Source organism: Erpetoichthys calabaricus, chromosome 1 (assembly GCF_900747795.2).
Source record: "Erpetoichthys calabaricus chromosome 1, fErpCal1.3, whole genome shotgun sequence".
NCBI lineage: Eukaryota > Metazoa > Chordata > Cladistia > Polypteriformes > Polypteridae > Erpetoichthys > Erpetoichthys calabaricus.
In genome coordinates this window covers 156,659,438-156,681,102 of record NC_041394.2, presented here as the reverse complement: position 1 = coordinate 156,681,102, position 21,665 = coordinate 156,659,438, and the positions used below count along the sequence as shown (strand labels likewise).

Here is a 21,665-nt window from a genome sequence, read left to right as displayed (position 1 = left end):
TAACCCAGTTTGCTTATTGCCACAACCAGTCCACAGAGGGGATGGTCCTAGGTATTGAACTTAAAATCACACAGGTGCAATAAATGCTGGCATACATAATACAATATGGTATTTGTGACATCAATTTTGAGTTTACTCAACAAATACTCCCCCTACTGTATTCCTTGTTTATCAGTGACACATACAGTGCATCCGGAAAGTATTCACAGCGCATCACTTTTTCCACATTTTGTTATGTTACAGCCTTATTCCAAAATGGATTAAATTCATTTTTTTCCTCAGAATTCTATACACAACACCCCATAATGACGTGAAAAAAGTTTACTTGAGATTTTTGCAAATTTATTAAAAATAAAAAAAATTGAGAAAGGACATGTACATAAGTATTCACAGCCTTTTCCATGAAGCTCAAAATTGAGCTCAGGTGCATCCTGTTTCCCCTGATCATCCTTGAGATGTTTCTGCAGCTTAATTTGAGGCCACCTGTGGTAAATTCAGTTGTTTGGACATGATTTGGAAAGGCACACACCTGTCTATATAAGGTCCCACAGTTGACAGTTCATGTCAGAGCACAAACCAAGCATGAAGGCAAAAGGAATTGTCTGTAGACTTCCGAGACAGGATTGTCTCGAAGCACAAATCTGGGGAAGGTTACAGAAAAAGTTCTGCTGCTTTGAAGGTCCCAATGAGCACAGTGGCCTCCATCATCCGTAAGTGGAAGAAGTTTGAAACCACCAGGACTCTTCCTAGAGCTGGTCGGCCATCTAAACTGAGTGATCGGGGGAGAAGAGCCTTTGACAGAGTGACCATCGGGTTCTTGGTCACCTCCCTGACTGAGTTCCAGAGGTCCTCTGTGGAGAGAGGAGAACCTTCCAGAAGGACAACCATCTCTGCAGCAATCCACCAATCAGGCCTGTATGGTAGAGTGGCCAGACGGAAGCCACTCCTTAGTAAAAGGCACATGGCAGCCCACCTGGAATTTGCCAAAAGGCACCTGAAGGACTCTAGGACCATGAGAAAGAAAATTCGCTGGTCTGATGAGACAAAGATTGAACTCTTTAGTGTGAATGCCAGGCGTCACGCTTGGCGAAAACCAGGCACCGCTCACCACCAGGCCAATACCATCCCTACAGTGAAGCATGGTGGTGGCAGCATCATGCTGTGGGGATATTTTTCAGCGGCAGAGACTGGAAGACTAGTCAGGATAAAGGGAAAGATGACTGCAGTAATGTACAGAGACATCCTGGATGAAAACCTGCTCCAGAGTTCTCTTGACCTCAGACTGGGGCGATGGTTCATCTTTCAGCAGGATAACGACCCTAAGCACACAGCCAAGATATCAAAGGAGTGGCTTCAGTACAACTCTGTGAATGTCCTTGAGTGGCCCAGCCAGAGCCCAGACTTGAATCCGATTGAACATCTCTGGAGAGATCTTAAAATGGCTGTGCACTGACGCTTCCCATCCAACCTGATGGAGCTTGAGAGGTGCTGCAAGGAGGATGGTCAAAACTGGCCAAGGATAGGTGTGCCAAGCTTGTGGCATCATATTCAACAAGACTTGAGGCTGTAATTGCTGCCAAAGGTGCATCGACAAAGTATTGAGCAAAGGCTGTGAATACTTATGTACATGTGATTTCTCAGTTTTGTTATTTTTAATAAATTTACAAAAACCTAAAGTAAACTTTTTCATGTTGTCATTATGGGGTGTTGTGTGTAAAATTCTGAGAATGAATTTAATCCATGAATTTAATGAAAATGAATTTAATCCATTTTGGAACAAGGCTGTAACATAACAAAATGTGGAAAAAGTGATGGGCTATGAATACTTTCCGGATGCACTGTAGCTGGACTGGCTCCAGATCAACAGATTTACAGATGAAACAATTATTGTAGGCTTAATTAAAACCAGTTCTAAGGTGGCTTTCAAAACAGATTTACCACATTTTATCAAAGCCAAGGAGCTCTTCCAGGGAGAAGTGCATATTCTATTTACATTGGTTTCTATATTGTGGACACGGTCACCAGCTTTGCGTTTCTTGAGGCTGCCATCAGTAATGAGAAAATGGATGCAATACATTGTTTTTAATTATGGTTTTTCAACACCTTTACTTTGGATATCTGCAGAAACCCTGAATCTCTTGATCTATGTTCACCATTTTCTATTGATGTATGTCATAAAAGCTAGTTTTATGTATTTCTTTCAGTACCGCACCTTCTGTGCACAACATTGATTTCTTAATAAACAGTTAAACAATAGAAAAAACAGTGAAAAGACCAGTAAATCATTTGTTCTGCTGTATTACTACTGTATGTTTACAAATTAATACTTCCAGAAATCCAATGAGTTATTTTAAAATAAGAATTGAACAATTTTTTTTTTTTTTTTTTTTTTAAATAATCCACCCATTTTTTAGCAAAATATCAGACTCTGCTAATATACAGGTAGTAAGTAATATATTGTATAATTGCAGTTAGGCTTTTGTTTTGTATTTTTGCCAACTGGAAAATACTGGAATTGCTATGCCAGACTTGAGAGTAGCTAAACTCGTCCAAAAAAAACTTTTCAGATACGTTGATACGTTTTACTTCTAGAGGTTAATGTTCTACAGTATATTTTAGGCTATGAAATATAATTCATTTATAATTCTATTTCCAGTGAGCAGTGTGAAACTGAGGACGTGCTTCTACCTTCTAAGGTACTATATCTATATTGATTGTTTTATAAAGTTGTGTGTGCAGTGTCACCAACCCCTTAACTTTGCACTTGAATCTGCATGTGAGGATATATTAAACTAGAATATCATAAAGAGCATACAGACTGCAGGATGGTAATGGAACACAGAAATATGTACTGATCTGATTAGTTCTTGTGCCAATATTAAGACCAAAGAACAGATCTAAATGAATTACAGAAGTGTGGCACAAGTGGGATTTTATTTGGTATACAGTACACCCCCAAAATTTGCAAGGGTTACGTTCCTAGAGCACCCGCAAATTGTGAGAAACCACAGATTTTGGATGCGGTTAAAAAAAAAAAAATGCCTATTTTCATAGTTTAATTTCTAAATATGCCTGCATCACACTTTAATTTAATTTCAAACTCAGCTTAATACATTACCTAAAAATAAAGTATGTAAAGGTAAACCTGTATACTGTACTGCTATGTCTCCTGCAGTGATAGAATGTAAAATACCGATATTACCGCCATGTGTACTGTAGTTCATGCAAGCGCGTTTTCATTGTCAGAAGCCTTAGACGGTGCAGCTCGTTTTCAGCGGCATCTTGGGGCTTTAACCCTTAAACTGCCACATGCATTAACCCCCAAGTATCTTTGCCAAATACTTTTTTGCTGCACTTTAAGTAAACGTCACAATTAACAAAGAAAAAGTGAAATTTAAATGGAACCATTTTTTTCATGCAAAGACCATCACAATTACTGCAACACTGATCATTTTACACACTGCTAATGAACTGTAAAAACTAATTAAAAAAACTACTGGAACAATATGTACAAAGTGCAACTGATACCATGGATGAAACTCGGTAAATCACTGAGCCAACTGCGCTTGAACTGGCTGCACGCAAGCACACAGAGGTAAGTGCTGATGCTAGCAGGCTAGTCGAGTACAGCAGCTGAATCCCAGAGGCTGCAGTACTGCAGGGTGTCATCCTTGGGCCATAGAAACACAGGAGATTGTAGAGACAGGAACTTTATTCAAACACTTCAAACAAACATGTCTCTTTCAGAAGTAAAACGAGCTCAGTATGCAGTTAGTTATTGATTTAAAGCGTAGACAAACATCATAGGGGAGCACAACCCCCACCAGGAGCAGAGAATGTCTGGGGGAGGAGAGAGAGAAGCAGTGCAATCGGCCAAAAAGGACTGGTGCTGTTCAGGTTTTTAAGTAAACAGAAAACACAAGAAAACTCCGCTGGAGATGTATCACAGTCATTCGGCAGCAAGGAGAACTGAGTAACGCTGTAGCGGTCCAGTGTCGCTAAGATTCTCACCGTCGAAGACAGACAGTGATTTATTTATTTTTATGGTAGAGATTTCAGGGATGCACCCAGCCTTGACCCGACCCGTGCGTACTCAAACAGACAAAAACAAAACAAAGCAAATCGGTAATCAAATAGCAAATAAAGAATGTAATGAAAACAACAATACCACCCCTGTTCACCGTACGGCGATATCACATTAAATACAACAAAGCACAAACAAAACACACAGTAAATCATGTAAAAGTTCATTAAAAACGGCAACGGATGAAATATAATGATGAAAATAGATAGTCCAGAGATCCGCATGTTGAATGGGAATGTAAAGACAGTCCTACCGGTAGTTCCTGAAATAGTGTGCACGGGTTCAGGAGCGCTCCTTTCGTTGCAGGATGGCCATGAATCCACTTACAGTCCTACGGCAGACGATCCAGATGCACAAAACAATCCAGGACAAAATGAGTAAGTACAGGTAGCCCAACAGAAGGCAGGCAGACAGACAGGAACTTGAAACACAAATTACAAAAACTTCTTTTTTTTTTTTTGCTTTTGGTCACTGTTGCCCTTTTTAAAAGCCATGCTGACATCCTTTGACCTCAACAGCCCCAGCACCCTCAGCAGAAGACCAATCACATCCACTGCAGGGACTGCTGGGAGTTGCAGTTTCAAATTCTATTGGCTACTTTCAACCTCCCAAGCCGCGTTCTCTCTACAGTACATTATTGCCACGATCAAAGCCATAAAAATTACGAAGGATATTTGTGGTTTCCGCTAACAATTATTAGTTAGGTTCTAAGGAAAAATCCGCGAATGACTGAGGCCGCTAACTCTGAACCGCGACTTCGCGGGGGTCTACTGTATAGGTTGTTCAGGGAAACGATTCTCTGCTAAGCTATGAAATTAACATTAATAAAGCAAAATTGAATTCATATTAAATATTTTTAAGTTGATTAAAATAGTTGGCAACAAATCTTATTTTTGATAATAAATTTTGTGGTTTTCACTTAGAAGTTTGATTTGCATGAGAACAATATGGTTTCTCGCTACAAGACAGAATTTCTGGAGTTGGAGCAGATTGGGATGGGAGAATTTGGAGCAGTTTACAAGTGTGTTAAAAGGCTTGATGGATGTCTCTATGCCATCAAACATTCTAAGAAACCATTAGCAGGATCTCTTGATGAGTAAGTTTTTGTGCTTTTGTGTTCAATACGTCTAGACTGAATTTAAGTGTTTTGTTATTGATTACTTTTGTCATTATTTCTCAGGCAACAAGCTTTGAGAGAGGTTTATGCTCATGCTGTTTTAGGCCACAACCCTCATGTGGTACGTTACTACTCTGCCTGGGCTGAAGATGATCATATGATTATCCAAAATGAGTACTGCAATGGTAAGGTGGCTTTTTTGTTTGACATATGTTGTTGTTTAATGGTATAAGGATCGCTTAACTTTGTCTTTTGAAGGTGTCAAACAATCTAGTGGGAGAGAAAAAAAAATCTTTCAACAAATTATCTTTTTAAATGTTGCTATATTAATGCACGGTTGGATTTTGGGGTGGGGGATGTTGGAAGAATCAGGGCAGAAAACTCAGTCAGGCATTTTCAAAACCGTTTTGTCGTGAACAGGGTTGTGGGAGTGCTGGAGCCTATCCTTAGGGTGCAAGACAGGAACAAACCCTGGACAGTGCACCAGTCCAATGCAGGGCGAATATGAATAATAAATATAAATATATATATATATAATACAGTGCATCCGGAAAGTATTCACAACTCATCACTTTTTCCACATTTTGTTATGTTACAGCCTTATTCCAAAATGGATTAAATTCATTTTTTTCCTCAGAATTCTACACACAACACCCCATAATGACAACGTGAAAAAAGTTTACTTGAGGTTTTTGCAAATTTATTAAAAATAAAAAAATTGAGAAATCACATGTACATAAGTATTCACAGACTTTGCCATGAAGCTCAAAATTGAGCTCAGGTGCATCCTGTTTCCCCTGATCAGCCTTGAGCTGTTTCTGCAGCTTCATTGGAGTCCACATCTGGTAAATTCAGTTGATTGGACATGATTTGGAAAGGCACACACCTCTCTATATAAGGTCCCACAGTTGACAGTTCATGTCAGAGCACAAACCAAGCATGAAGTCAAAGGAATTGACTGTGGATCTCCGAGACAGGATTGTCTCAAGGCACAAATTTGGGGAAGGTTACAGAAAAATTTCTGCTGCTTTGAAGGACCCAATGAGCACAGTGGCCTCCCAAATCCATAAGTGGAAGAAGTTTGAAACCACCAGGACTCTTCCTAGAGCTGGCCGGCCATCTAAACTGAGCGATCGGGGGGGAAAAGGGCCTTAGTCAGGGAGGTGACCAAGAACCCGATGGTCACTCTGTCAGAGCTCCAGAGGTCCTCTGTGGAGAGAGGAGAACCTTCCAGAAGGACAACCATCTCTGCAGCAATCCACCAATCAGGCCTGTATGGTAGAGTGGCCAGACGGAAGCCACCCCTTAGTAAACGGCACATGGCAGCCTGCCTGGAGTTTGCCAAAAGGCAAACCAGGCACCGCTCATCACCAGGCCAATACCATCCCTACAGTGAAGCATGGTGGTGGCAGCATCATGCTGTGGGGATGTTTTTCAGCGGCAGGGACTGGGAGACTAGTCAGGATAAAGGGAAAGATGATTGCAGCAATGTACAGACATCCTGGATGAAAACCTGCTCTAGAGCGCTCTTGACCTCAGACTGGGGCGACGGTTCATCTTTTAGCAGGACAACGACCCTAAGCACGCAGCCAAGATATCAAAGGAGTGTTTTCAGGACAACTCTGTGAATGTCCTTGAGTGGCCCAGCCAGAGCCCAGACTTGAATCCGATTGAACATCTCTGGAGAGATCTTAAAATGGCTGTGCACCGACGCTTCCCATCCAACCTGATGGAGCTTGAGAGGTGCTGCAAAGCGGAATTGGCGAAACTGGCCAGGGATAGGTGTGCAAAGCTTGTGGCATCATACTCAAAAAGACTTGAGGTTGGAATTGCTGCCAAAGGTGCATCGACAAAGTTTTGAGCAAAGGCTGTGAATACTTATGTACATGGGATTTCTCATTTTTTTTATTTTTAATAAATTTTCAAAAACCAAGTAAACTTTTTTCCCGTTGTCATTATGGGGTGTTGTGTGTAGAATTCTGTGGAAAAAAATGAATTTAATCCATTTTGAAATAAGGCTGTGACATAACAAAATGTGGAAAAAGTGCTGCACTGTGAATACTTTCCAGATGCACTGTATATAGGTGTTTCAGTTATGGGCCCCCTCCCTATTTGTGAGTGTATAATTTTGGACAAAGTTAATTTTATGTTTCTATCTAGTAAAACAGGAGTGTTTCCGCTCTCAAACAATGCCAGTCACTGTTTCCTAGGCCTTGTGGTTCACTAGATAAGGCAATTTGAATATGAATGCTTCAGTGTCTGCTTTTGCTCACTACCTATTGGATCGCCAGCTTCAAATTCAAAATGATTGACTTTTATATATCCAATCAGACAATAAAATTCTGCAGGTTCTGTCCTTTCAAATGAGGTACAGGTTATCTTTGTACCACTTAGAGACTGAAATAAAGTAAATCAGAAGAAGGAAGCACGTGTCTTTGTTCACACAGGCGCATCCTTGTACATTGGTTGCAGCATTATGAGAAGAATAATGTCTGCAAAAAAGAAAAAAAACCATAAATGAACTCGGAACCTTTATTATAATTTATATAAGTAACTCACTAGTATTATAATTGAGAGAAAAGCGCTATATAAATGTAATTATTTATTTATTATTATGAAAGTAATGGATCTGATTTAGATTTGTTTAGCTTTTCTGTCTATGATGCTCTTGTAGGGTTTGATGGTTGGGTGTATAGTATAGGTGAGTTTCTGTTTTCTTGCAGTAGTGTTACAAATTGGTTGTGCAGGCTGTTTTTCTAATTCTGTAGTTGGATGCTAAAGCTCTGCATTTAGTTCCAGTGGTTTTTTGCTGTTTGTTTTGTTTTATTACTCAGAGCTCATATTTTTAGAATTATGCATGCATGTGTTCTGTAGATAGATATAGATAGATACTTTATTAATCCCAAGGGGAAATTCACATACTCCAGCAGCACCTCACTGATACAAAAAAACAATATTAAAATAAAGATTGATAATAATGCAGGTAAAAAAAAAAAACAGACAATAACTTTATATGATGTTAACGTTTCCCCCCCCCCCCCCCAAGTGGAATTGAAGAATCGCATAGTTTGGGGGAGGAACGATTTTCTCAGTCTGTCAGTGGAGCAGGACAGTGACAGCAGTCTGTCGCTGAAGCTGCTCCTCTGTCTAGAGATGACACCATTTAGTGGATGCAGTGGATTTTCCATAATTGATAGGAGCCTGCTGAGTGCCCGTTGCTCTGCAACAGATGTCAAACTGTATAGCTCCATGCCAACAATATAGCCTGCGTTCCTCACCAGTTTGTCCAGGCGTGCGGCGTCTTTTTTCTTAATGCTGCCTCCCCAGCACACCACCGCGTAGAAGAGGGTGCTCGCCACAACCGTCTGATAGAACATCTGCAGCATCTTATTGCAGATGTTGAAGGACGCCAACCTTCTAAGGAAGTATAGCCGGCTCTGTCCTTTCTTACACAGAGCATCAGTATTGGCAGTCCAGTCTAATTTATCATCCAGCTGCACTCCCAGGTATTTATAGGTCTGCACCATCTGCACACAGTCACCACTGATGATCACGGGGTCCATGAGGGGTCTGGGCCTCCTAAAATCCACCACCAGCTCCTTGGTTTTGCTGGTGTTCAGGTGTAAGTGGTTTGAGTCGCACCATTTAACAAAGTCATTGATTAGGTCCCTATACTCCTCCTCCTGCCCACTCCTGATGCAGCCCACTATAGCAGTGTCATCAGCGAACTTTTGCATGTGGCAGGACTCCGAGTTGTGTTGGAAGTCCGATGTATATAGGCTGAACAGGATCGGAGAAAGTACAGTCCCTTGTGACGCTCCTGTGTTGCTGACCACAGTGTCAGACGTGCAGTTCCCAAGACGCACATAGTGAGGTCTGTCTTTAAGATAGTCCACGATCCATGCCACCAGGTATGACTCTACTCCCATCTCTGTCAGCTTGTCCCTAAGGAGCAGAGGTTGGATTGTGTTGAAGGCGCTAGAGAAGTCTAGAAACATAATTCTTACAGCACCACTACCTCTGTCCAAGTGAGAGATGGATCGATGTAGCATATAGATGATGGCATCCTCCGCTCCCACCTTCTCCTGATATGCAAACTGCAGAGGGTCGAGGGCGTGTTGAACCTGTGGCCTCAGGTGGTGAAGCAGCAGCCTCTCCATGGTCTTCATCACATGTGATGTCAGAGCAACAGGCTGGAAGTCATTCAGCTTACTAGGACATGATACCTTTGGGACTGGGGTGATGCAAGATGTTTTCCAAAGCCTCGGGACTCTCCCCTGTTCCAGGCTCAGGTTGAAGATGCGCTGTAGAGGACCCCCCAGCTCCAATGCACAGACCTTCAGCAGTCGTGGCAATACTCCATCTGGACCCGCTGCTTTGCTGGCACCAAGTCTCCTCAGCTCTCTGCTCACTTGCGCTGTTGTAATTATGGGTGGGGATGTCTCTCCTATGCTGGTATCAGCAGAAGGATGTGTGGAGAGTGCAGTACTCCAAGGTGAGAGTGGGTTAGGGTGGTCAAACCTGTTAAAGAAGTTGTTCATTTGGTTTGCTCTCTTCACGTCTCTCTCGATGGTGGTACCCCGCTTCGAGCTGCAGCCAGTGATGATCTTCATCCCATCCCACACTTCCTTCATGCTGTTATTCTGCAATTTCTGCTCCAGCTTTCTTCTGTACTGCTCCTTTGCCGCCCTGAGCTGGACTCGGAGTTCCTTCTGCACGCGCTTGAGCTCATGCTGATCACTGTCTTTAAAAGCCCTTTTCTTCTGGTTCAAAAGGCCCTTGATGTCACTTGTAATCCATGGCTTGTTGTTAGAATAGCAGCATACAGTTCTTACTGGAACTACAATGTCCATACAGAAGTTGATGTAGTCAGTAGTGCAGTCAACAACTTCCTCAATGTTCTCACTATGTAATCCCTGCAGGATATCCCAGTCTGTAGTTCCAAACCATTGTCTCACAGCATTCTCAGCCTCCGGGGTCCACTTCCTGAATGAGCGTGGTTGCAGGTAGGACCCTCACTTTTGGTTTGTAGTGAGGCTGAAGCAGAACCAGGTTATGATCTGCTTTCCCAAGCGCAGGCAGCGGGGTGGCGCTGTATGCGTCTTTAACGTTTGCATACGGTAAATCAATAGTCTTATTTCTTATTTGTATACAGTTTGTTTGTGTGTCTATATGTATGAATCCATGTTACTCCCAAGCTATTTTATACAGTGGCAGAAATCTTCATTAGGTTCGTAAAACTTATTTTTAATTGTAAACTAGGAGCTTCGCTCGCCAACCCCCGTGTCGCATTGAAGATCGCATTGAGTTTTGATTCTGTGTTTGGATGTACATTTTGACAACGCAACGTATAACTGCCCATGAGTGAATATTGTTTCTTTCTAATAAATCAGCTTTTTTCGAATGTTTGTCCCTGTGATTTGTCATAGCAAAAGCTATTCTCACAGAAAACTATACTTTGTGTCTAGTTATTCGTGGGATATGTACTACATTACCTTTCTTGTCGCCTGTTAAAATTTTACATGTTAGAATTGTTCGACCAATATTTAATACAACTAATCTTGTTCCATGGCATAGTCCATCACTCATACATAAATTACACAATAACATTACGATACATCCTTCTTTCAACAGTAATTCGGCTGGTGGAAGACTGGACTGTGTTAACAGTTGTAGTTATTCTTTGAGATATTGTAAGTTGATGTTTTCATCTTCTGCTCGATCACCACCAACTATAGTGGGGCAAAAAAGTATTTAGTCAGCCACCAATTGTGCAAGTTCTCCCACTTAAAATGAGAGAGGCCTGTTATTTTCATCATAGGTATACCTCAACTATGAGAGACAAAATGAGAAGAAAAAATCCAGAAAATCACATTGTCTGGTTTTTAAAGAATTTATTTGCAAATTATGGTGGAAAATAAGTATTTGGTCACCTACAAACAAGCAAGATTTCTGGCTCTCCCAGACCTGTAACTTCTTCTGTAAGAGGCTCCTCTGTCCTCCACTCGTTACCTGTATTAATGGCACCTGTTTGAACTCGTTATCAATATAAAAGACACTGTCCACAACCTCAGTCGCACTCCAAACTCCACTATGGCCAAGACCAAAGAGCTGTCAAAGGACACCAGAAACAAAATTGTAGACCTGCACCAGGCTGGGAAGACTGAATCTGCAATAGGTAAGCAGCTTGGTGTGAAGAAATCAACTGTGGGAGCAATTATTAGAAAATGGAAGACATACAAGACCACTGATAATCTCCCTCGATTTGGGGCTCCACGCAAGATCTCACCCCGTGGGGTCAAAATGATCACAAGAACGGTGAGCAAAAATCCCAGAACCACACGAGGGGGACCTAGTGAATGGTCCCAGCTCTCTGCAGGTCAAAGTAACAAAGGCTACCATCAGTAACACACTACTACGCCTCCAGGGACTGAAATCCTGAAGTGCCAGACGTGTCCCCCTGCTTAAGCCAGTACATGTTAAGGCCCATCTGAAGTTTGCTAGAGAGCATTTGGATGATCCAGAAGAGGAATGAAACCATAATAGAACTTTTTGGTAAAAACTCTACTCGTCGTGTTTGGAGGAAAAATAATGCTGAGTTGCATCCAAAGAACACCATACCTACTGTAAAGCATGGGGGTGGAAACATCAACATCATGCTTTGGGGCTGTTTTTCTGCAAAGTGACCAGGACAACTGATTCGTGTAAAGGAAAGAATGAATGGGGCCATGTATCGTCAGATTTTGAGTGAAAACCTCCTTCCATCAGCAAGGGCATTGAAGATGAAACATGGCTGGGTCTTTCAGCACGACAATGATCCCAAACACACCGCCCGGGTAACAAAGGAGTGGCTTCGTAAGAAGCATTTCAAGGTCCTGGAGTGGCCTAGCCAGTCTCCAGATCTCAACCCCATAGAAAATCTTTGGAGGGAGTTGAAAGTCCGTGTTGCCCAGCGACAGCCCCAAAACATCACTGCTCTAGAGGAGATCTGCATGGAGGAATGGGCCAAAATACCAGCAACAGTGTGTGAAAACCTTGTGAAGACTTACAGAAAACGTTTGACCTGTCATTGCCATCAAAGGGTATATAACAAAGTATTGAGATGAACGTTTGTTATTGACCAATTACTTTTTTTCCACCATAATTTGCAAATAAATTCTTTAAAAATCAGACAATGTGATTTTTCTGGATTTTTTTTTCTCATTTTGTCTCTCATAGTTGAGGTATACCTATGATGAAAATTACAGGCGCCTCTCATCTTTTTAAGTGGGAGAACTTGCACAATTGGTGGCTGACTAAATACTTTTTTCCTCACTGTACTTCAACTTAGTCTATTGATACGCATTTAATCAATTTGCTGTGTAACCGATTGACAATTTTTGCGTTAATTTATTTGACTTCGTTTCTCAGTGTAGTATTTAGATGATTGGGTGTTTTCTAAACTGGATCTTCGTAAGTGTGTGTGTGTGTGTGTGTGTGTTCATAAGTAAGCTCTTTAATGGATTATCTTTCCATGTTTGTTGCTGGAATGCACCTGATGACTGTGGTCTTGTTTGAAAATAGTTGTAAACATGGCGTGACTTGAAAGAATCTCATAAGTCTGTTTCGTGGGACTTCCTTCCAAAAAGTCTCTTCAAAAAGGCGTCATGTCTCGTCCCAAGATTTTTTTAGTATAATAGACAGTTTTATTCTTTTTTTGTAATTGGGAAGGTGAAACGATTTTGCACAAGTTTGTTTTTTAAATCTTGATCAAGTTTGCCGTGTATTGTTTTCTCAGGACATTGTTTTTATTTCAAATATTTCTGAGCTTGTAACTTGTAGTTATATAAAGATGTTGGTGTTATTTCAGAAAGTTTTTTTTTCCCCTCCTTTTTCCAAGGATGTTTTTGAATTTTGCAGTTGTTTGTGCTATAATTTGGGCAGACAGTATAATTCCTTATTCAGAATATATTTGCTGTGGCGGACACCTGGAGAATGGAAGGACCGGGAGAAAGACAATACCTCCCCCGGGACACACAAGGGCAGCCCCCCCTTGTTTGCATTAGGGCCACGGGATTGGAGCTGGAAGCTCCAGCTGATTGGGGCCTGTGACCGCCACCTGGGGGCCTGGAAGATTCCAGAACCCTGGACTGCAGCACTTCCGCTACACCAGGAAGCGCTGTCAGAAGAGGATCCAAGCACACCTGGAGTGCTTCCAGGTGCCCATGCAGCACTTCCGCCACACCAGGAAGTACTGCAGGAAGATAGTCAGGGAGCACCTGGAGCACATCCGGGTGCAACATAACAGGGGCCGTCTGTCTCCATTAGGGGAGCCGGAGTTGGGAGGTGGAGGACAGATCTTGTTAGTGGAGGAGTGAAGGTGGCAGAGAAGAGAGAGAAAAAGATGGGACTGAGCTTATTGTTGGTGATTTGTGCACTGTGTGCTGAAAAGGAGAAATAAAATGTGTGTTTTGGTGTCTGTCTGTGTCTGGGCTGATTACCACAGTGCATATATGTGTGTGTAATGTGTGCAGGCACACGTGTGCATGTACTAAAAGCACAAATTATATTCTTCACTTAGACATGTAGAATAGGTGCTTTTCGATAAAGGAAATTCTTCATATGGTGGTTTATTTGAATACAGTTCAAAACTTCAAATTGGTTTCTAGCAATTTTCTTAAATACCTCCCCGTGTTTTTCATAGCCATCTGGACATGCATTCTGTATTGTCTTTGGAAGTATATTCCAACACCTAGGGCAAAAAAAGTAAAATTCAAAGTGTGTTGTTGTTTTGTAAAGACATAGTTGGAGATTGTGACTTTGCCTGTAATGTTGTCACAACTTATTCCCTTCGTCAAATGCATAAATTGTGAAACGGCAATGTTTGGCCTTCATTTGTACATGCTTTCAGTAAAGCATGTTAATAATGTGGGAATTTATCTGAACACTGTAAAAGCTGAAAAACTAATCCTCCAGTGTATGTGTTTTTTTTAGGTACATGAAAACATTAAAAAATAGACTTGTTAGCTGTGGATATTTCATTACTGTTTTTTTTTTTTTGGTTATTGGTGATACATTGCATCACTTTTATGGTGTTTGGAAGCTAATTCCAGCATTTATGGTGGTAATAATCAAATTGTATATTTTTGGTAAAAGGTGATTGAATTTTACAAGTTACTTTACTATCATTTATATACAATAAATTTTTTATCCAGATGTAAATATACTGAATGGGAAAGTCTGCCCTTTATTGATCTATAAAACGTATATTGAGTTAAGTATAAAGAATTTGTTGCCAGTTAAATCAAAGTAGCAGAAAACTGCCAATATTGAGGCTTATTTTAGAGGGTTAACAAGTCGTATTTGTCTGGGTTTCATATGTGTATTACAGGCATTTTGAGGTGGTCTCAAGTGTACTGTCTCCATCATATCACGTGTGTTGTTTTGTTGAAGCGCTGTGCAACTTTAGTAGTAGTATAAACATGAAGAATGTGAAGTACAAATTACATGTAGAATTTATTACCTATATTTTGCAAATTCTTTTATTTTTAATGGGACTGTTTTACACTGCAGTTTTTAGCTGTCTCTGAACTCTAGTTCTGTTCCTATAACTGACTGACTGATATAATATTGCAGATTCTGTCTCTAGAAAAGCAATATTCAAGCAGATCAACAGTCTGACATTTTGCAAGTACAGTTATAATAACTTAAGCTTTTTCAGGTCTATTATGATTTTCAGTGGTGTTGAGCCAGCAAGATTTGCTTATATGAAAGCACTACCTTCTGTATTAGAAACATATGTTCTAATATCTCATCCAGATATTTTAAAAGTAGTTAATTTCTGCTTCAACTACATCAGGGGCTTGCATGCTTTTTACCAGTGCCAGTAATAAAATTCATTTCACCTTGACTATCCTTATCTCCTAATTATGAACTATTAAGACATAATTACAAGAAAACGGTGCCCTATATATTTTTTTTTTTCCTTTTGCAAATATAGTGCGTTTACGTACTATAGCACAGCATCAACACTTCGAAAAGATGAGCTGCAGAAATCATGTCTGGAAATGGTATAAGGCGGGAGAACATCAGGGTTCAATAGCAGGATTTGTACTTATTACAAAAGAGGGAAAACGCACACAAACATACACACACGACTTTTGTCATTGCCACCTTTACGCCATTATGGAGTTAGTACAGAAATAGATTGGTGCGTGAGTTGAGAATGAAGTGATGTGACTGATCATATGCGAGTTTGATGCGGGCAGAAACTTCACAACGGCTGCATAAATCAAAATGAGGCAAATTTCAGACAATATGGTGGTTGGCTTGTCTACACCGGTGATTGAAATGAGCAGCTTCATTAGTTTTATTCCAAAATAAAATCTACTATGTATTATGTCAGTTGGTAGGATAGCCAAAACATCATACTTTATTCCTAAATATGAATGTGCAAAAGCTAAATTTGTGTCATTCACTTGGTTTTTGAAGCCAATCTAATGTTAATTAGTAAAACTTCTAAAATGTGATAAATGTAATGAAATGGCATATGTTTAAAAGAATTATTGACAAAAGTAATGCAGTCTGCTATTTACACTGCTAGTCCAGTTCATATTTAAATTCTGGATAATTACAGAGGCTAAGTAATAAAGTCAGATCACTCATGTAAATCATTTTAAAACATCAAAGCTTTCCGTTTTATAAGAGTTCAGAAACGTGGATTAATGTAAAACTATTTTGTTTTCACAAAGGAAAATTTAGTTTGGATAGAAGATTTAATTAAATATATTGGAAAATTATAGCACAAGCCTTAATTTTGTGGCATTTAAAAACTGATCGGTTTGATACCTCCATTAAATAGTTATTCAAGTGTTTTAACCAGATAATAATGCAACTTACTATAAATGTAACAAAGGAATTCTGTCAAAACATTTTGAAAGCATGTTAGAAAAACAGTTTTAAAGAATCTACTTAAATGAAAATATCCTGAATTATCTTGAATTTCACCAATTCAGCAGTACAGATATGAATTTTTATATTTAACTTTGATTTTAAGCTGTAGTTTTCAGTTGCTAGAGAGAAAATGTCAGAAGAAATTTAGAATGTACACATGGTAAAATGAATAATGTAGTACATTCTATATAAACTCCATGTTGAAGTACCCCCAAGATTTTTACACTAATGCTAGGTTTATTTAAATGATAGTTGTGGTAAATAGTTGATGGATTTACCAGTATTTTAAAGCTGTTTATTTTATATTCTATTACAGAAAAAGACTCTCTTGATTCATTTGAATAACATACGTACATTTAATAAAAACCATTGAGATTTATGTTTTTGCTATCTTATCGAAAAAGAATAGAGTATCATGGAGTTTTTCTGATATTTGTATTAAATACAAAAATTCTGGTACCATGATATCCCTAGTCCTATGGCCTGTTCCAGAATATCGGAGATTAGATAATCCTGGATTCCTGAACGAATGCCCACTTGATTTAGCGAGTTTTCTCATCAGAGGACTACCTGGTTCCAGGTCACTGGATTTTATTTGGCTTGGGCAATCCTGGATGCACTGATCTGGATTAACGTGCATTCATGGCAAAATTTCTAAACCCTTATGAGTCGAACACTGAAAAGATGGTCAACTAAGGGCTACACGTCTGAGAAACAGGTGAGACTAATTTCACACTAGCAAAGCAAGACATGTTGGCAGTGCAAGAAGATTTTTTGGCATATCCAATGAAAGAGGAGCAATGCAGCAGCAGCTGCCAAGGAATATGGCATTGAGGAATGTCATGGACAGAATGAATGCATAAAATAAATCGGAGAAAAATTTTTTTTTGGTAAATTTTTGCCTTGAGCATAATGTAACCATCGTGATATTACTTGAAATTTGTTATGCCCTTAAGAAACCATTATGTTCCAGTTTTGCAATGTTAAATGTTATCAGTAAAAGTCTAAGGTACATGGTGATAAGTGTTCAGCATACATGGTGTTTCTCTTGTCATTACTCTGTGAGATGTGGAACAATCTGCTGCTTGCACTGAACCCTTTACTGTCCAATCATTGTATCTAAAAGACAGGAAAGTTTAATTACTTTTATGTACAAATCTGCAGCAGAAGACTCTTGAGTACTCTTTGAATAACAGCATACCCAGTTCAAATGTGAAACTCTGAATATTTGGCCTTAACATTTGTAATTTATGTTCATGTCATCTTGTTATCTTAACAATTGATAAGAGGGGACATTAATATTTATACTAAATATTTCATATACAGAATTGCGCTTCCTTTGGATGATAGCCTTTCTGAATGAACTACAATAATTCATTGCAGAAGTACATATTTTTGCCTTGTTCTATTACAAAACTCAATTGAAACTGCATTGATAATAATATCGGGTATAGGTACGTGGTAAAGAGGTGATTCTTCTGGGGCATTTCTTTATAGGGTGAGAGACTCTGCAGCTTGAGGGTGAAAGTGAGCAGCTTGTTTCACCAGCAGGTCTGTTATCAGTTACTATTATTCAGAAATCCCATAGTTGTTTAAATTTGATTGCCCTACCTGTGACTTTGTAGAATTCCTCTTTGATTTTGATTATTTCTATTTTGGGAGTACAGCACATGTGGGTGCAGGTGCTAGTTCAATAGTTAGGTATGCTTTTGCGGTCACTTTGCTAATGTATGACATTTACAATGTTGTGGGGGGAAAAAACAGTCCTCCAAAAAAAATAAAAAGAAAAGTGAAATGTCCATAATTGGTATCTATGTGAGCTCAAATGAGCTCAAAGTTGCAATGCATAATCTGTGATCATGTCACTTTTTAGAATGTTGCTCAGATTTATTCAAACCTTGAATATAGAAAAACATTAATGCACACTTCTCTAGGCATGCCATAATGTCTGGTTGTGGTGGTGTTACTTTTCTCTGGACAAAATTTGGTGAACAATGTGTTTTTATGTCAATTGCTCATTCAGAAAGGGTCATGACATTTTCAAAACTTTGCCAGCTTTTTCTTCTTTTTAAATAGTGTAGCTGGGATCAGCTTTTCTAATGGGACATTTATGAACATTGCTGTTCTGATTGGATGTTCTACTGTGGCCCCAAAGCATTTAATATTTCACATTACACCTGATCTTTTGCAGGTTAGTTTCAAAGCATTGGCTGCCCCAGTGACTGAGCTGGATTTCATCAAATCTTTCTTTCTGGAACAGGCAAATCCTGATCCCATTCAAAAAAAGCACGATTAGTGAGTTATCCGCATCATTAGCCTCGCATATCAAATGCAATTCTGGCTTAGTCCATTCCAGAAACACAGGGTGGGCTAAATCCAGGTTTTCTGGAGCAGAATTAACTGTTTCCATAAATTTCTGCTTTATGTAACCAGATTGCAAACAAATCCTGCTTTGTGGAACAGACTTATTTTGCATGTTGTGAATTTACCAACTCTTTCAGAATCTGTGTCACTGTTATAAATTAGAAAATTGTAATATTACTGGGTGCTTTACCCCATGTAGTTTGGAGTTGCATTTCTGAATTTCTTGTTATCCAGAACCGGTTTCTGAAGTGATGGTTGGAATATGCTTAGATTTAGTACTCCCAACCCCTGCTCTTAACACTACTTATAAAATTCTTTACTGTTACTTGAATTTTTGCCTTTGGATAAGCACAATTTTCATGAACTGGTCAACACCTACATCTCCCAAAGCAGTTATTGACAAAGGTTAATGTGTACTGCCATCTTTGTCCCTTTAAGATTTTAGGAAACATGGATAAGCACAATTTTCATGAACTGGTCAACACCTACATCTCCCAAAGCAGTTATTGACAAAGGTTAATGTGTACTGCCATCTTTGTCCCTTTAAGATTTTAGGGTAGTGTTTCCCAACCTGTGGGTGGTGGTGAACCCGGATTAAACCACGTAGCTTCCATCACTTGGATAATCTGGCTTCATTTCACATTGGCAACATCACAGGTGGATCACGGTTGACCCTTTATGACCTCCTCAATCCCATCTCTGATGATCATGTTCGATTTGTGGGACCCCCCCACAATCTCATGGAATGTAAAACAAACCCCACCCCCTCCCTTACTCCATCTTTAACACTTGAATCCATGACACCAATGAAAAAAGTCTTAATCCTGGGCCACCTTAAATTCCTTCGCACCTCTTCATCAGTGTCTTTAGTTTTGCAAATGTGTCGATCAGCACAAGTAGCCTGCTATCCCAGCCCCATCCCAACAAAGCTGAAGTTGGTCGCAAACTACTCCCAGCTCATAGATTGTTTATCGTGGTGTGAGGTGCCTGGAGTTGTATAGGGTAAATAACATATCATTATTTGGAAGACATGCATTTTATGTGTGTTCCATGTCTACAATGATCTAAGTAAATGTAGGATAACAGGAAATGCGAGGCAACAAATGTTGAACACATAACTAAAACATACTTTTTTTTCCCAAGTTATAACAATGACAAAATGCAGACGTGAAATGTATGTGTGAAGCCTGAAGTCCAAATATCAAATAAACACTTTAAAAAAAAAAAAAAAAAAAGTATAACAAAACAGGTGCACCTTTATTCAAAAGTTTAACCGAAGAAAACAATTATTCAATTTTCATGTTGCTGCCAATGTGTAAAAACCAAAGCCCAAATACCAATTGCACAGCTGGTGTAGAGGTAAAAACTAAGGAATCCATTCCGGGACAGGTTAATCCATTCCCGGGAATTTGGGAATCCCGCATGTCATTCTAGGGAATCCTGGGCTCCCGGGAATGACACAGTGCACGGGTATCTCACATGTGAACAGTTTTAGAACGAGTGACACTTATTTTTAATAAAACTACTGCAATATGTTGACACCAATAAAAGGCTAACCTTAACTACAAGCAGTTCATGCTGTCATATAAGTACATGTATCTAGTTAGTTGCAGTAACAAGAGCGTAGAAAACACAACATGTTGAGCATGTGGTTGTCCAGGCGAGAGTGCACCTTCGCTGAGAAAGCACGCTCTGCCTCCACTGAAGTAGGCGGCACAGTCATTAGATACTGATACACTTGTTCTAAACAACGGCCGCGCTTGCCGTTGCTCTGAAACACCGCCATTTCAGCTTTTACTGATGCATCCAGTTTCTTGTCATCCATCATTCTGTGATGGCAAGTTTCTTGGCACAGATAATGCGGATGTAACAGACTGATGCATTGCAATTTCAAGTTGCTGTTCAAAGCTGTCAACAGCACAGATGTCAATGAACTCTGCCCCGTCCCGGCATTTGTGAGCTGCAGAGTGCAGACACCTCCCAGTCCACTGTGCTCAGTCTTAGTGGGAGCCGGGAGACTGACTGCTGCTGGTCTGTTGACTGAATTAATAAGCAAAACACTACACCGTGGGACAAAAAAACATGCCACTTAATTATTTTCAACTATAACTGTTATTTGATTGATTTTTTTTTTTTATATATATATATACAGACTTTTACACGCTATATATGCGAGCTTGGCCGTTCCCGTTCAGCCGGGAATTCCAGTAGTTTCATTCCTGGAAATGAATGGATTCCCTAGTAAGAACGGCTGCTTCCAAATCAAAAGGTTGCGGGTTTGATCTTGGGTCTTCTCCGCATTTTCTGTTTTGAATAGTGAGCTTCTGTTATTACTTTTATAAAAACATACATTTGCTTTGAGTCTGTAATAGGGATGGGATAGCAGGCTGCTTGTGCTGATGGACACATTTGTAAAACAAAGATGCTGATAGAGAGGTGTGAAGGAATTTGAGGTGGCCCGGGATTACAACTCTTTTCTTAGGCTTCAGGGATTCTAGTGTTAACATCATTGACAACTCATGCATTAATGAAACATCACTGCTTATTCTCCGCTCATTCTTGCCAGGTGTCAGGTGTAACAAGAGTATACTAAATTGCTCTGGTTGCTTTTGGAAATCTGAACACTACTGTAAATTTTATTTATTTTTTTTATATGCTGGCAAAATCATGTTGCGTTTTGTGTATGCACACCCAAACCATATGAAAACTGAATATAGCACCTTGCTGGATAGTTAATGTCTTCCAACATAGCAGGTAAGATGAGTGTTGGCTGAGATATTCCTGACCTGTCAGCAGTTCCCTGAGAAGTGATAAGTAGCTGATATAATCTGACAGAAAACCAAAAAAACATTATTTGAATCAAACATGCAGTATTAGCCCTCTTTTAAGGGTAACTAAAATGCAATCTTCACATTATCACTTGAGGTTTAATATGTTTATCAAGTCAGATTATAAAAATGGCTAGATGAAATTGATTATTACACTTGTGAGTTATTTGGCTGGTTTGGCTACATTTTCCTACTTGATCACATTTGTCCCCAAGGTATCTTGTTATATACCACAGTATATGCAAATATTCATAAATCTGAAAATTTCAATACTACTTGCCCCCAGGCATTTCTGGTTAGGAATACTCAACCTGTATTAGAAAGGAATTGATCAAATATC

At 39.6% G+C, this 21,665-nt stretch overlaps 1 protein-coding gene across 1 annotated transcript in view; it reads left to right on the top strand.

The window, feature by feature from the left end:
- wee2 (WEE2 oocyte meiosis inhibiting kinase) overlaps positions 1-21,665 on the top strand; it is a 112,703-nt gene that overhangs the window by 42,588 nt on the left and 48,450 nt on the right. The window contains exons 4-6 of the mRNA XM_028807900.2: positions 2,657-2,696; positions 5,008-5,180; positions 5,265-5,386. Coding sequence (XP_028663733.2) covers positions 2,657-2,696; positions 5,008-5,180; positions 5,265-5,386 — 335 coding nt within the window. The remainder of the gene's footprint in view (positions 1-2,656; positions 2,697-5,007; positions 5,181-5,264; positions 5,387-21,665) is intronic.